This window comes from Cinclus cinclus, chromosome 2 (genome assembly GCF_963662255.1).
Source record: "Cinclus cinclus chromosome 2, bCinCin1.1, whole genome shotgun sequence".
NCBI lineage: Eukaryota > Metazoa > Chordata > Aves > Passeriformes > Cinclidae > Cinclus > Cinclus cinclus.
In genome coordinates, this window is record NC_085047.1 from 114214602 (window position 1) to 114231531 (window position 16930).

The 16930-nt window shown below is 42.9% G+C and overlaps 1 protein-coding gene across 2 annotated transcripts in view; it reads left to right on the forward strand.

Annotated features, from left to right (window-relative positions):
- Positions 1-16930, forward strand: part of DSCAM (DS cell adhesion molecule) — a 365785-nt gene that overhangs the window by 305140 nt on the left and 43715 nt on the right. For both annotated transcript variants that reach the window (XM_062515218.1, XM_062515217.1), the window contains exons 19-24: positions 1931-2084; positions 8893-9010; positions 9827-9990; positions 12778-12876; positions 13432-13620; positions 14366-14656. In XM_062515218.1, coding sequence (XP_062371202.1) covers positions 1931-2084; positions 8893-9010; positions 9827-9990; positions 12778-12876; positions 13432-13620; positions 14366-14656 — 1015 coding nt within the window. The remainder of the gene's footprint in view (positions 1-1930; positions 2085-8892; positions 9011-9826; positions 9991-12777; positions 12877-13431; positions 13621-14365; positions 14657-16930) is intronic.

Genomic DNA, 16930 nt, shown 5'->3' on the forward strand with positions numbered 1-16930 from the left:
CCTCTGCCATGATCAATACATTTGGTTTTATGTATGACCCCACAAAGATCCAACCTGTCAAGCTATGGGCATTTGTCCAATATTCTTGTGCAAATGTCAAGGCAGATGGTTCTCAAAGCCTGCTGCAATGTTTCACATAATAATAAAGGTGTCTGGCTGCATTGACCTCTTCATATCAGAAGTGGGAACCCAGACAATGGCTGGCTAAATGGGACAAACTAATTTGGCATTTTGACAAGCAAAGGGGCAATAAGTTTGGCTAGAAAATACAGCAAGTTCCCCCTCTGGGCTTGTTCTGAGCCTGGGAAACTTGGCTGGAGCAAGCCAGTCTTCCCAGAAAAATCACTCTCCATGGAAGGAACAGAGTGTGTACTTGTAGAAGCCTTTGCATGGTCCCTAAGGGAATTGAGGTGCCTGGATTAGAGATAGATGTATTCACTCTGGTTTTCAAATGTGAGAGATGAGCTCCCCTCTTCCCTGGCTGCACAAGGTGCCAGCTGAAGAACAGAGAAGTTCGGTGACCCATTCAGCTGCTGAAACTGTCTGCCAGTTCACATGGAGAGGCGTTTAATGATATCTCTGAAACATCTCTTGTTTATTTGGAATTCACTTTGAAGGACTATGGTATTCCAATGTTTTCAGGTCAATGTGCCTTTTGAAATGCTAATTAGGTGGAATTGGCCTTTACCACAAACAGATATTTGTATATCAAAGAGATTCCTTGCACACTTTGTCAGTCTGAAATAAGTTTAGATTACATTGATGCATTATTTTTAATGCTGATTCCTGCTAAAATCTTCTTTTCTATGTCATTGACCTTCTAATTATTTTTAGGCTAGTGTTAGTTAGCCGTTACCAGGCTCAGCACTGCACAGGGAAGTGAGTATTATTCATCCCGATGGTTCATTACCCCTCTCTTTTTACGTGTAGGCATCACAAAGCCCGTGTCAGAAATAAAAGTGGCAATATTGAGTGCTGTAGTGCTGTTCAGAGCTGAGATTTCCCTCCTCAGACTTCCTGTGGAGGATGTGCTGAGGCTCTCAAAGCCCCCTGGAAGGATCTGTGTGTTCCTCCACACCTTTCCCTGCACAGGTTGCTCCAAGCAGGATGCAGAAGCTCCCATGGATGAGCAGGGACTGCAGAGAAGCTGGTTGGCTCTGCTGCAGCCCCTGGGCTGAGGCACTTGAGTGACAGAGGAGGGACTGAACTGGCGTTTCTTCCAGCACTTGTCTTTCCCTGCTAATGCAGCCAGCTGGCTGAGATGACCTTCAGCTGGGAGTCTCTGAATGGAAGTAATTTTGTGAGTGAACAAAACTAGACTGGGGGGAAGTTTGAACAGTCTGTTACAGAGCACAGTTTTATTCCTTGGTTCACTCCACTGCTGAAGGGATAAAGCCACCAAAACCCAGGAATAAGGAGTACCAAAGGTTCTAGGTAAGAGAAATAGTAGACTTTTAATAGTGAAAAGACTGGATGTGGCACTCAGTGCCTTGGTTTAGTTGAGATGTTAGGGTATGGGTTGGACTCAAAGATCTTGAAGGTCTCTTCCAACCTTGTGATTCTGTGATTCAGTGAACTCCAGATTTTGTAGCAGGTACAGCACTGAATCCTCCATTGGGAAAGTTTTGTGAAGAGCTAAATCAATTTAGCCACATTTATTCACTTCCATTATTTATCCACCCCTGTAAAAATAAATGGCACGTAAAAGTCCTAATCTGAATAAAACCAATCTGTAAACAAGGCACAAATTCACTGAAAATGAACGGATTGCAACAAGTTCCTGTGTCTTCTCTGTTTACTGCCATCTGCCATCTGTTTGGAGCAATTGATACTCATCCGAAGAGCCCTGAAGTAACAGGCTTTGTAGCACTCACATTTTTTGCAAATACTGCTTATTTTAGCCTGGAAACGTTTGTCTCTCTCACCACAGGTGATCAGCGAGTTTGAAGCCTCTCCCGACTCATTTTCCTACAGAATTCCCAACCTGAGCCGGAATCGCCAGTACAGCGTGTGGGTGGTGGCCGTGACGGCTGCGGGGAGAGGCAACAGCAGCGAGATCATCACCGTGGAGCCGCTGGCCAAAGGTACAGGGACAGCTGCTCAGAGCCAGCCGGGCTTCTGTGTTACCTGCAGAATTGGCACGTGGCCTCTCCGTGCCCCGCTGAGGGTGGCATTTGTCAGGAGCAGCTTCAGCTCGCAGCTAATTGCTCAAGCTTCTGCTGGAGTCAGCAGAGAGGGGATGATGTGCTCCTCCATGGGGCAACTCATCCAACCCACCTTAGAAGGGAATAGATTGCTTGTTAGAGCAATTTTTATCTTCATTTGTTGGGTACAGCGGGTTTGCAGATGATGCCTCTCCCCCTCTGAATCTGTTTCTTTTCCTTGCTGTACAAGGTAACTTCTTTATCATTCCTTTCCTTAGTAATATCTCCTGTGTACTCCACAAGTACCTTCTGTATAAAATGGTCTCATTAACATATCTAAACTCTGAACAATTGTTCTCCTCTTGCATTAGCTTTGAAGTTTGCTGCTTCTATTTCAGATATGATGAAAAGATAATGTGCCTCAAATCTTGAATATTTATTTCCAGCTGTATTAGTTGTTCTATTAAAAGATATTACTGGGGCCTGTGAATTCTGCCTTTTGAGATGTGATGCTTGAAACATTAGAGCACCTTGGCTTGGAAATGGAGGCCTAAAAATTTTAACAGCAAAGTGAGAAGAGTCCCATCCCACTCAATCCCTACATTCAAACTGACTTTTTCTTTTTTTACTACTCAACTTGGTACCATTACAGCCAGTGCCAGGATGGGCAGAGAAATGCACAGATCCCTGGAGCTGCAAAATTAGATACATTTAATTGGCTTTACAGTTTTACAAGCCTGCTAATTCTTCACTTGGGTGTTTAATGATGTGAAGATGTAAGATACAGTGTCCAGTGCATTACGATGACAGGTTCTTTCTGAAAAGGCTTTGCTCAACTTCAACCTTGTGCCACCAACATGAAAGCACTTTCTGCAAGGAAGAGCAAACTCCATCCAAGGGAAATCTACCTGTTCCTACCTGTCTAGCTGGTACATCAGCATTTAAATCATGGTAGATTAACATCAGAGCTTTTACCCTGCGTTGCATCAAAAGCAGTTTAGGCAGAGGGTTGAGTTATGTGACTGTGTCCCTGTGCCCTGCTCAGGTAAGAGCTCACCTGCAGAACTGCCCCAGGCCTGGATCCCAGCACAGGGAGGAGCTGGAGCTGCTGGAGAGAGCCCAGAGGAGGCAGCAGGATGAGCAGAGGGATGGAGCAGCTGTGCTGGGAGGAAAGGCTGGCAGAGCTGGCATTGTTCACCTGCACAGGAGAAGCTTTGGGCTGAGCTCAGGGTGGCCTTGCAGGGCCTGGAGGAGCTGCAGGAAACATGGAGAGAGACAATTGCCAAGGGATGGAGGGACAGGACACAGGGAATGGCTTCAGAGTAGGACTGGATGGGATCTTGGGAATTAGGAGTTGTTCCCTGGCAGGGTGGGCAGGCCCTGGCACAGGGTGGAATTCCCAGATTTGCTGTGGCTGCCCCTGGATCCCTGGCAGTGTCCAAAGCCAAGTTGGACACTGGGGCTGGAGCAGCTTGGGATAGTGTCCCATGGCAGGGGACTGGAACTATATGATCTTTAACCTTCCTTTTAACCCTTCTAGGATTCTCTGATTATCATTGATGGTATTGCTGATTTTGGAGGGTTCTGCTTGAGTACATGACAGTTTCCCAGTGTGGATAAGCTGCACACAGGGTTCTTCAGACCTGAAAAATCTGGAGCTTTTCCACTGTAGCATAAGTGCATACTGCATTATGGACATCAGTGAAACCAAAGCTGAGATCCTAAAAAGGGAATGAGGAGTGTAAAGGACACTAGTGAAAGAAGACCATGAAAGAACCAATCAGGGAAAAAGGGGAAAGGTTTCAGTGTGCTCCTCCTTTGCAGTCACTTGTGTGTAATCAATGTGTGGTGATGTAAAGAAAAAAATCAAACAAAAATAAGCATAAAAATAGATGCTTGAATAAGAGCAAAAATTATTAGACATGGTGCAATAATAGATTGAGGCTGCACGTAAACCCTGCACAAAATGCACTGGAAGTTCTCTTTTCCCATGCCCTATGCATTTTAAACAGAGGGAAATGTTCAAAGATGAACACAGATCAATTCAGGCTTTGCAGCCACCAATACTCATGACCTCAAGTTATGAGGAATTGCAGTGGGCAATTGCTCTCTGTTTGCCAAAAATTGAAAAGTTGCAACTTGACCCACATGTACTTAAACTGATCCAGCTTACCAGAATTAATTCTGCTCCTCTGAAGCTTATGTAACATAATCCATGATGACAAATAAGTGAACTTAAAAATAACTTTTATGAAAAGGCAAGATGACTTAAAAGAAAAAAATAATTAATTACTTCAATATAGACAGGTCAGTCTGAAGAAGACTTTATTTCAAAGGACAGTAGACTGCATCCAGTCAACATTAGAGTTTGCAATGACACTCCAATATAAAGTCTGCATTAGATGATGCTCAGGAAAAGCCTCTTACATGCACTTAGAACTGTAAAAGTAATGAATAATCCATTTGTGGATGGTTTGATGGTTGCTAGGAATACTGATAGATAGCAATTTTATGAACTTTGGATGTAGCTAGGTTAGAAATTATTGTATCACATACAAAATTTCCTCTATGAATTCATCACAGGGCTTTTTAGGGAGCTGGGAGAAAGTGGTGATCAGTGCTGAGGGCAGTGGCTGCACAATGAGGAAGGATGGGCAGAGCTCAAAGCCTCAAAGACCTGTTTCACCTCCCACTATATCTGTAGCAAACAGCACATCCCGGGGTTAGAAGCAGTTAAAGCCTGATTTTGCCCTAAGTTCCCAGTGCAAAAACATCCTGTGGGCCATTATTTTGTAGTTGTTTGCTTCCTTTCTTTGCTTCTCTTACTGCACAGTAACTGTCCAAGTAATGATAGCATCATGACAGCTAATAAGAGTTAACTTTGAATTGAATTATGTCAACTTAATTATAACCCCTTTAAGAACTCCTTTGAGAACAATGAGAATGTCTAGATAGGGGTTTGATGTGAAATGGATAGTCCAATTTAAATGAAAGCTTAATGCAAGTTAACATTTCTTCCTTTCTTTAATGTCTTCATTTCTCAGAACAGATTGTTATTCTCTGTAATTAACTGACAGAAATAATAAAAAATTCCCCAACAAACAGAAAATAATCATGGCAATGAAAGTTCAGCCTCCACATAAGCAAGCTGTGTTCCTGCCCCTCAAATTACTCTTCACTTCTGACTTGAAAGAAGTAGATTTAGCCTATCAAGTATACTCAGAAGACAAAAAACCTTGCACGCACTCGTCCCTCTGATTTACTGACCGTGACTGATGGGCAATGGCATTTGCTGCCAGTGTGACAATAACAGATCCAGTTCTCTGGCAATCTGATCCTCTGTGGACAAGTCTCTGACTTTCAGTTTCCCCTGGTTTTCTAACATACCTGAGCATTAATTCTGAACAGATTTTCCCCCTAGTCTGTTGAATTTTGTGTTTAATGTTTTTAAATGACACATGTGGGATTCACATGACAGTATATGCTGGTCTGTTTCTTTGATGGTTCATCAGACTGGAATACAGGGGATATTAGAAACAGAGAACCATGGAATGGGTTGGGTTGGAAGACACCTTAAAAATCATACAGTTCCACCCCCTGCCATGGCAGAGACACCTTCCACTGTCCCAGGCTGCTCCCAGCCCCAATGTCCAGCCTGGCCTTGGACATTTCCAGGGGTCCAGGAGCAGCCACAGCTGCTCTGGGCACCCTGTGCCAGGGCCTCACCACCCTCTTCTGTGAGAAAGTAAATGGAAGAATCTCCTGACCCATGGTGTTCACTGTTGGATCTTTTATTTGGTTTAAGCTGAACTGCAGTGAACTGTCATAGCTCTTGTTGAGTTTCCTTCTGAAGTTTGCCTTTAAAAAACAGTTGTGTCCTCCAGAGGAAGAAAAACCCGCACCAGCCAGCATTCCAGCCTCTTGCAAAGAATTTCTGCCCATTTCTATTTCTGTGACACTAAATGTAGGTTAAAGGATTGGTAATTTAAACAAACAAACATGCAGAAAGCTGCATTATCATGAGAGTGCATTGTTCTGTGAAGGAACCTCTTTATCTTCAATTGATAATTGAGTAATTTGTAAAAAAATAGGAACAGACACAGCCCTAATCCATTGCCATGTCATCAAATGTAAGGCTAGAGGGAGGTGTGTAGAGATGTGGGTAGCTTTGCTAACAAAGAAGTAAACCCTGCAGATTACCCATATGATTCCAAAAATTCCCATGGCTCAAAGGAAAGAGGCATGTGAGATTCCAGGCTTGTTTACCTCATGAATGCCTGCTAGAATTTCAAACCTATTGCTCTGAGGTAGATTTCGCTTGACATTTATTTTGTTTCTAGATTTCTTCTTTTCTTTGTACACCTTTTAGCAGTCTCAGGACATCATGTGAAGTTCAGTTATAAAGAAAATTGTGCTTGAAAAGTTTCCTGCTGTTTTACCATTTCTTTTAAAAGCACTCAGTACATGGAAGGAATAGGAAAATCCATAGAAAGCTGTGGATACTTTCACAAAAATAATCCACTGTGCTTTTCTGATAGTTTTCTGAGTCATGGTCTATCATCTTACCAGTGGCTTAGGCTCCTGTAAAATGAGGGATACAGGATATTGAAAACCAGGAGCTACAACATAAATGCTGCACTTTTAACATCTGCTGTCCAGCCTATGACTTCTTAAGGAAGAATTCATGTTGAAATATCAAAAACAAAGGGATAACACAGAAAGGTTGCTAACAGTGGTGCCATGCCATGCTGAAGGCTTCTGCAGGATTCCTGTATTCCACGTTTTGTGGTATGGGAACAGGCAACAGTTGGAAATGGCTGGATATTTCAAGAAACATTGGTAATGTGGGAAGGCCACAGAGAAAATTATTAATAGTCAATTTTAAATGAGTTTTCAGACTTCATGTTGCAGAGGGAATTTTGCACAGGACAGGAAACTGAGCAGTCCAGGTGCTCACAGATGTTTTGTAGTAGAGCTGACAGCATCTCCTGCTGCTTTTCAAAGATGGCATGAGAGCCACGAGGCACCTCCTGCAGCAAAACCTGGCACCACTGAAGATAAATATAACTTCTAACACCAGCTTCAGCAGAGTCAGCATTTCAGTCAGTGTCTCGGAGTGCTCTGAGCATTTTTTTGTTTGAGTTACTTTGATTAATTAGCCCATGGTGTGGTGGATTGACCCAGGCTGGGTGCCAGACACCCGCCAGAGCTTCTCTATCACTCCCCTCTGCAGCTGGACAGGGGAGGGAAAATATAACAAAGGTTCATGAGTTGAGATGAGGACAGAGATAGACCACTCAAAGTACCATCATGGGCAGAACAGACTTGAATTAGAGATACTAATTGAGTTTACTACCAACAAAATCAGAGTATGATAATGAGAAGAAAACTAAATCTTAAAAACTACTTCCCCACACCCCTCCCTCCTTCCCAGGTCTACCTCCTCCTCCTCCGCAGCACAGGAAAATGGGAATAGGGGTTACAAGCAGTTCATCACATCTGCTGGACACAGGGAAGCTTCTGGCAAGCTGTAACCTCCCCACTACCAAAACCTGGCCATACAAACCCAGCATGGAAGGCCTGTGGGAGTACAGCCCTGTGTAAGTCTTTTCAAGGAAATGTTATCTTAGGAGTGCCCAGGTGGAAAAGCAGCCTGATCCATGAGAGTTTCTGACTGCCCAGTGCCTTTCCATCCCCCTGGTCCATCCGACCTTCCCAGGGCAGCACAAACGTCGGAGCTCTGCAAGGAGGCAGCCAGGGAGCTCCAGCTGCTGTTTAGCCAGGACAGGACATGTTGATGTTTGGCTGTTAGGAAAGTAGTGCTGTCCCATTACCCAACCTTCGCTTCGTCTGTTACCTAAATCTTCAACTTGTGTTTTTGTTAAAATTTTGACCAGAGGAAAAAAACCTCTTGAGGAACTTGGGCTTCAGCAGTGCTTGAAGAGAACATAGGCAACACAGTCCAAAGTGATTGCATAATCTGTGAAGTCTTTACTTTTTGTGAAAATCTCAAGTCCCATTGCAGCCTACTCAAGTAATTTTGCTTAATTTTTCAAGGCCTGTTCTTTTATGCATGAATCTTTTTCCAGATTAACTGTCCCAGTTATATTTGATGCCAGGTCTCATTTTCATGTTTTCCTAATTGGTGCAAAATGGATTATTAAGTATACATTCTGATCAGTGTGCACGACTGAAGTAGATCAGGACTAAAAATACAGTGTTTTGCCTATCTGTATTCATGTGCCTTTAAAATGCATGTTTAGGGGCCAACAGAAAAACTATTTCTATTAAGGGTCATTCTTGAGGAATAACAAATGAAGTTTTAACACAACCTGTAAACTGAAAATACATGAGTTGAGAGAAGCATCCCTTGGACATCATTTTCATCCATAATTTCTATCCAAAATACATAAAAGTCAGTAAAGATTATAAATAACTGGGTTTGCTCTTTTTCTCTTCAAAGACTTCCAGTCCTGTGCCTCATCTCTCTTTTAGTTACTTGTCTTCTAGGTAATGAAACTGGAAGATAATTACTGAAATCCTGAATACTGAAACCTATACTGAAACCAATTTTATTTTGCTTGAATAAATAGCAAATATTACGAGTTAAAAGGAATTAGTACACTAAACCCACCATTTTTTAGGTTGGTTTTGTTTTCCCCCTTTAATTGTGGGTGTCTCAGTTTCCCTTCCAAAGGCTGTATGGGCAGACACCTCACTTCAGTGTCTCTTGCTCTCTCCCTCCCAGCTCCTGCCAGGATCCTGACGTTCAGCGGGACGGTGACAACTCCCTGGATGAAGGACATTGTCCTCCCTTGCAAAGCTGTGGGGGACCCAGCTCCAACAGTGAAGTGGATGAAGGATAGGTAACCAGCAACTAAATGTGCAGCTCAGATAATGCCCTTTTCCTTAAAATCCTGAGGGTTGTGGGGAGGATGGTCCTGGCTCACTGGCAGGAAGGAGAAGGTTCGTGGTGATTTGCACATGGTCACAGTAGATGAGGAGTTTAGAAATTCCTTCACCTAATTGGCTGTGGTGATTGCAGGGCATCAAAGGGTGAAAAAATAATGAAGAAGGGCTAAAGGTAGGCATTCAAAAGGTAAAACTTAGGAGTGTTTTTGTTTTATCCTCAGGCAGACAGGAAAGTTTAATTCTGAGAGAGCAAAGTGCCTGATACAGCGATTTGTGCTGAGTTGGGTAGTAAATGTGTTGCACATATTTAATTTTCCATTATTCTGTTTTCAGCTTTAGTTTCACAGTCTGACAGAGCCACTTGAAAACACGCATGGACAATAATTTTCATCCAAGCACTGTGTAAGCAGGGAAACTACAGTGCTGTGAAACTGTCTTGTGCATTGATATAAATACCTATGATTTCATAAGGATGAACTTTGTAGCCAGGAACTGTCTATACCTCTTTCCAGCATTTTTATGAAATAACAAGTTAAGGAAGGAGTGATTTTATGTTTTCACTCCTGTGTCCAGTAAAACTGCATTTTTATCAAATGATAAGTGTTTCCCAGCAGAAAATACTCCTATACTGCTTTACTGAAGGGACACACCTCACCCCCAACCTTTTCCTCTCTTTCCATTCTTAACTGCTTTAAAAAAAAAAAAATCCACTTGTGAGTAATTTTGATTGTAACTTCTTTAATGTATGCACTTTGTTTCCTGTGAGGCAGTAACGGGACACCCAGTCTAGTGATGATTGATGGGCGAAGGAGCATCTTCAGCAACGGCAGCTTCGTCATCAGGACTGTGAAAGCAGAAGACTCTGGGTACTACAGCTGTGTGGCCAGCAACAACTGGGGATCAGATGAAATCATTCTGAATTTGCAGGTACAAGGTAAGGCTGTTGGATCTACCTCAGAATTGTTACCATGGCTTTAAAGTGCTACTGGTAATGCAGAGGTGTGTCTGAAATGCAAAATATTAGTATTTATGTGTATTAGTGCAAATCTAATTCTTCCAAATTCCTACATAAGTCACTGTGACTCAGCCACGGGAATTTTATGACCTAGAAAATGGTGCTTTTGGTGAAACAATTCACACACTCAGTTAAGTCTCTGTGTGAGTTTTTGTAAGATTGACAGCCGTGTGTGTGCGTTCAGTTATCTTCTAGTTCTTCACACAGAAGGTATCAGCTTCTGCCTTCCCCTTACAAATACCACATGTATCATTTTAGTATTACAAAATTCAGAAAGATGTGAAGTCCTTAAATTTAGCTCCAGAGAAGCTATCAGCAGAAATTTACCTCTGTACCGAGACATTGCACAAAAACTTCATTATGAGGGTACAGAATTTTATTATGAGGTGAATATGAGGAAGTATTGGAAAGGAAACATCAGTACCCCTTCAGCTAATGCATTTCTCCAGCTATAATTTTATATTCATGTTGAAAAGCACAAAGTGCATCCAGGAAGGTGTTGATGTGTACAAAAGCAGGGACAATATAAGAATATAAACTAAGAGTAAAGTGAAGCAGAGCACACCAAGAATTCCCTGTGCAGATTTCCTTGCTCACTTGCACTAAAGCAAATCCTACAAATGCTTCAATTAACTGCAAATTTTTGTACCAGAGTGGACCATCACTCTCCTGGATGTGGAATTTAAACTTCGAGTGCAAACATATGAGAGCACAGAGAGAATTTGTTTCCACTGCAGACCCCCCTCTCTCCCTGGATAAACCATTCCACTAAGCCTTGGAACAAACATCATGGCAGATATTGGCATATATCAGCTTCCCTACAATCCAATAGAAACTGAAGATGCTCTTCTGCAATGTTTGAAGCATGACCACAACGGGAATTAGGAGAGAAAACACCATCAAATGGAAACCTTATATTTATATTTCACTAAGTACTTCTGTAATTGCATATATTTGCTGTTATTGAACTGCAGCAACTAAAAGCAAATCAATATTACTTCCCTAAGGGACAGACAAAGAGTAGCTTTTAATATGTGGGACCACAATTTTTTGTAGATAGGGTGAAGCTGTGATGAAAGCTTTTACAATAAGTCTTTAGTGTGTGCAGTCTCTCCCCATGGAATCAGCCAAGTCATTCAGAATAACAGAACAAATCCATCTCACAAAGGGAGTTTTCCTTTAGAGTATAAACTCTGTCTTTTGTTTTCTTCAGCCCTGTTTGGCCCTGTAAGGGCAAAAAAATCAACTTCTGTTTGAACTAACCCATAGCTGGAACCAGCAGACTCTGCCTTAAATCAGCACCTATTATTCTGTAATCTGATGGCTCAAACATGAACTGCAGTGGGGAGCTTTCCTTGGAGTTTCACCCTGCAGGAAGAGCTGCCCCTTAAGCATAGACAAAGCAGGCAATGTTCTCTGGCAGCAGAATGCTGGACATAGCAGAGAATTTGGACTTCTGTCCTGCCTGGTCATGGGACTGTGTCAGGACAAGGGCAGCTCCTGCCAACACGAGTCTGACACCACCACCCTCTCCTCTCCCATGCCAAGGAGCTGTGGCCATCCTGTTGTCTCTCCTCCCCTGATTTCCATCCCATCTTTGTCACTGTTTCTTGATCTTTTCCAAGCATGGACACTGTCCATACCTCACTCTTTAGTCTCGAGGCACTGAAGCTCAATTTTGTCTGTGTTTCTAACAGTAGAACGTTCCCAGTCCGTTTCCAGTCCCAGTTGCATGTGTCAATTCTCAGTCCCGGTTTGCCCTATCCAGTGCAAATTGTTGACATGACTCCTTCTCTGCTCTTTAATGCTGGAAGAAATTCCTCCAGTGAAGGTGGTGAGCCCCTGGCACAGGGTGCCCAGACCAGCTGTGGCTGCCCTGGGACCTCGGGAAGTGTCCAAGGCCAGGTTGGACAGGGCTTGGAGCAGCCTGGGACAGTGGGAGGTGTCCCTGCCGTGGCAAGGGGTGGAATGAGATGATCTTTAAGGTCTTCCTCCAAAGGAAGCTGGGAACTGGGAAATGGATGAGAGTTGAAACCTCTGTTTTATTCCTGCACTCAGTCAGCAGCTGCTCCTTGGAACCCTGATCTTCCATCCCCTATAATCTTTATGGGGAGCAGCAGAACAAAAGTGTTTCCAGTCTTTGCTGACAGCATTGGGAATTCTTTATACTGAAAGCCTCAGTGGTTTGGAAGAGAACTGGATCTGCCTCCAGTGACAAATCTGTCTGTGATACTTAATTAACTCTTATGTTTGCACTGGCTGAAGTCCTTGATTTGCACCTTTTTTCATTTTTTCGCCATAATAGCCTGAAAACACAGGAATGAGTGGGGCATCATTTGCAACAGCACATGCTTCCTGCCACTGAAGTGTTATCTTCTCCCCAAAACAGATAGCAAAACCAATGAAAATTAATGGCTGGGTAGCTCATGTGTCATTGAGGTCTAACAGGACAGATGCAAAAAAATTCAGAGAAAAACAAAGGTTAAGAGTTTAAAGACAAAATTGTGCATAAAATTAAATTTAAAAAATAAGAGCTTGACTATTCTTGTCTTAACCAAGGATGTCAGCTAAACAGACACTTTGACAGAAATCATTTGCATTTTTTGCAACTCAAAACAGCTATTTGATAAATGAACTGTTAGAAGTGATTAAGATCATGTCAAACCATTTGATTGAATTTTCTATTTCTAACCATTTCCCATCTAGTTCCACCAGACCAGCCAAGACTCACTGTATCCAAAACTACATCTTCCTCTATCACTCTTTCCTGGATACCTGGAGACAATGGTGGCAGTTCTATCCGAGGTAATATAATTCAGATTAATTGCTGCTTCTTACTAAATTAGCATATATTGATAGGATTAGTATACCATTATGAATGGGAAAAAAAAGAATAAAGAAAAACAAACCAATCTGTATTGCTGTCAACCCTTAATGTGCACTATCATGGTGATAACAGCTTTCAGTAAACTGCAGTTTGTCTTTGTGGTGGTTTATTCACACATTTAATCACTTTCTCCTCAGCTGTTATGACAGTTGCTCTATCTGATTTTCCATATGTGTAATCTCGAACCACTCATTTTGGAGGGTCCAGGTTCATCATCTGGTTGTTGCTGATTGAAGGGTCCTTAGAAATATCCATCCTTTTCTTTTCCCCTTGAAGCCATCATAAAAAATGTATTTAAGCTGTTGTCAGGATGGGCAAAATGCATTGCCTTGTATCTTTCATTCAGGGGAGATCTGTACGTTTCCCTGCACATGGGATTTTTTTTTTTTTTCAGTTTTATTAGGTCTTTAAAATGCTGCCTTGGGTTACCTGAAGGATTTGTGATACCATTGCCATCCGTGCTTTCCCTCCAGGTTATATTCTGCAGTACTCAGAGGATAACAGTGAGCAGTGGGGCAGTTTTCCCATCAGCCCCAGTGAGAGATCCTACAGGTTGGAAACTCTGAAATGTGGCACCTGGTACAAGTTCACCCTGACTGCTCAGAACGGGGTGGGGCCGGGGCGCATCAGCGAGATCATCGAGGCCAAGACGCTCGGCAAAGGTGCGTTGGTTCCATCCCTTCACCCTCCTCAAGCCCCTGCCTTCTGCTGTAGATCTTGGTTTGATGAGAAAACAGGCTTGGATATTTTTATATTACTGGCTTTGGAAACATTTACAGCTCTGTCCATGGCTGTCACAAAAATGGCTGTGGGGCTTGAAGCCCACACAGGCTGATGTTCTGTCCTTTTTCCTCTAATAATTTTATTCGAGGATGGGTTGGAAGATATTTGGTAAGAGGGTGTCTCCACTGTCACAGGCTGTAGCAATTCCAACTATTTCATTGCCATGAGGAAATTGTCTCTTCTCTTCTTATAAAAATTCAGGGGGTTATTTGTCTGGATGTTGAAGGAAGACAGGGAGTATATTTATGTATAAAGGAAATAGAACCAATGTCTGATTTCTGCTCCAAGCCAGTGTTGCAGGAACGTGCAGGCAGCATTCTCTGAACTGGATAAGTGTCAAAAATAAAGGAAAAGTCTGCGTAAAGTTCTGCAAGGCAAAACAAACCAGATTTTTTGAATAGATGTTTGGAATTTTTTTCCCACATATTGACTTGAAAATCTGGGTTTGTGAGTCTGGCACAAAGTGGGGGAAAAAAAAGGAGGAGGGGTAGAAGTTGAATATATAGAGACTGAGATTAAGCTAGAGTCAAGATTGCCCTTGAAATTATTCTCTAAATTTTATCTTTTGAGAGGTTTTATCTGCAATATTTAAGCACTCTGTCTGGAATATCCCACTGCCTCTAGAGCCACAGTTTTCCAAGGAGCAAGAGCTCTTTGCCAGCATCAACACCACGCGGGTGAGGCTGAACCTGATCGGCTGGAACGACGGCGGCTGCCCCATCACCTCCTTCACCCTGGAGTACCGGCCCTTTGGGACCACGGTCTGGACAACAGCCCAGAGGACATCCCTGTCCAAGTCCTACATCCTCTACGACCTCCAGGAGGCCACCTGGTACGAGCTGCAAATGAGAGTGTGCAACAGTGCTGGCTGTGCAGAGAAACAAGCCAAATTTGCCACGCTCAATTATGATGGAAGTAAGTATTTCCTTTAATTTATGCCTCAGATATTGTTTTACTTGAGTTACCATATATGTGATTTTTTTTTTCTTTTTGCTCATCTTCCATTTTTTCCCCTCATAAACTCCATTTTGAGTCTGCCAGCCATGCTGTCAGGGAGGTTAAAGTCTCAAAGATGTAAAACAGCTCCTGATTTCCTGACAGTAGGCTGCCAGGCAGAAAAGAGGAATTGTTTATTTGTCCTCACTTCAGAAAAACTCTGAAGTCAATCAGCCATAAGACACATAATCATAGGACATTAAAAGTCATTAGTTCCAGTGGTTACAGGGGCCTTTCCTAGTATTTCATGCATCTTTTCCATGAAATTTTTATTTTGCCATGGAGTTTGTTCCTGCAGCCATTCACGGGGGTGTCTGGCCTCATTGCTATTCCCTCTGACACAGCCCAAAACCCATTACAGGACACACTGGAGCAGCCAAGCAGGTTGTCCTCCGGGAAAACCTCTGGATAACATTCTCCAAGGGCAGAGCAATGGCAGGGCAGTCATCCCTGTTTACAGACAGGGGACAGGGAACTAATGGCCATGACAGATGGCTCTGTCACGGCCAGCAGCAGGACAGGGACCATGAGGGAGTTGTTACATCCTGCCCTTCTGCCAGGGGTTACTGCCCATCCTGCAAAACCCAGGACACGAGGGCAGGAGCAAATGTGCCGGCTTGTCACTCGCTGCCAGGCTGATTGAGAGGGATGGTGGCACATGTGTGCTCCCAGTGGCTCTGCAGTGGGGATCAGGCTGTGTTCCTGGCTAAAAGGCAGCACAGATGGCTCTCGAATTGCTCCAGTGGGAATTGCCAGAGCTTTTCTGGAGACATCCAGTAGAAAATCGTGCTGTGTTGCCAGGGATGATGTGCTGCTGTATTGTGCAACCACTTGGCAACATCTGTAATGTTAAATCAAGCTACAGTACTGGTGAGCAAGTTCAAGCGAGCTGATGGCTGTGACAGCACCAAATTGGTAATTGTTTGTAATTCTGTGTTGGTAGCACACCTCCACATGAACATCACCACTCATATACAGCCCAGGGGTCATTCCCAGGCAAAAATGGGAATGGGATAAGTGGGATATGACTTAGGCAGGGCTTAAACCTCAGCACCTGACACATCCTCAACTGCTATACCAATCTTTGTGCTGGGTATTCAGCAGTTCTTGAAGATAATTAATCACACAGGCCCTTGCCCTTTGGAAAAATATCTTTTTTTGGTAAGCTGCCACACAAGTCCTCATGTTATTTCAGACAGTCTGGAAAATTAAGAGAAAGATCTTGCCTTAGCACTGCAGAGCTCCACAGGAAACCAGGAGCTAAGCATTACTACACGAATGTTCCAGGTCTTTCCAGGCAGCTGAAGGACTTGTTTTACTGACAAGTGTAGCTGTTGTCAATAATAATTCTTTCAAGTATTGTGAGTTAATATTTTGTGTAGCCTATTCTGTTTTGGTTTTGTTATCCATTATCTTTCCACAGGCAGCATTCAACTTGCAGTTGTTCTGTTATCATAACATTTATTTGACTGGGGAGGACAATCTTAAGCCATACCACCTCCAAATGAATTTATATCAAAGTGTAGGTCCAGAGCCTTAAATTTCCACTTGTAGCACTCCAATCAAAACTATTCTTACAGTGATCTCATCTGAAATATTGTCTCTGATTGAGTGGTGATACTTAACCCTGGTGTCACACATTGTGACCTGCACACCCTTTGATTTTTTATGTTGCTCTGTAGCACCTTTAAAAGGGACAAAAATGAAACAGTAAGAAATATTTGCAGCGTTAAATTTCCTGGGCCACTGCTTCTGGTCAGCTAGAAAATTTCCCATTTGTGATACTTCTGGTTTTATCTGTGAAGCGTGCTTTGCCAGGACTGTACTGTGCCTTAGAGAGGCAGAGTGAGCTCAAATACTGACCCCAAGGTTATGAGAGGAAAACATGGATGGAAAACCAAATTTCAGTTTTCAGACTTTCTAGATATGCTGTTTGACTCAGAACTGAATTATAAACTGATGATGATGATGATTATCATTCTTTACCAGTACTTGACACAGAAATTTTTGCTTCCTTAGACAGGGAATTTTTTTGTTTGCAGAAAACTTGCCAGTAGAAGCTTCTTGGCCAGCTCTGCTTCTGAGTGTTGTCCCTTCCTCTCCCTTTGATTCACCCTGTGATGTGACATTAGCCCCTTCCAGCTTCCAGGTGTCACAGCTGCCCTTCAGATAAAGAAGATACAAGAGTAGCAC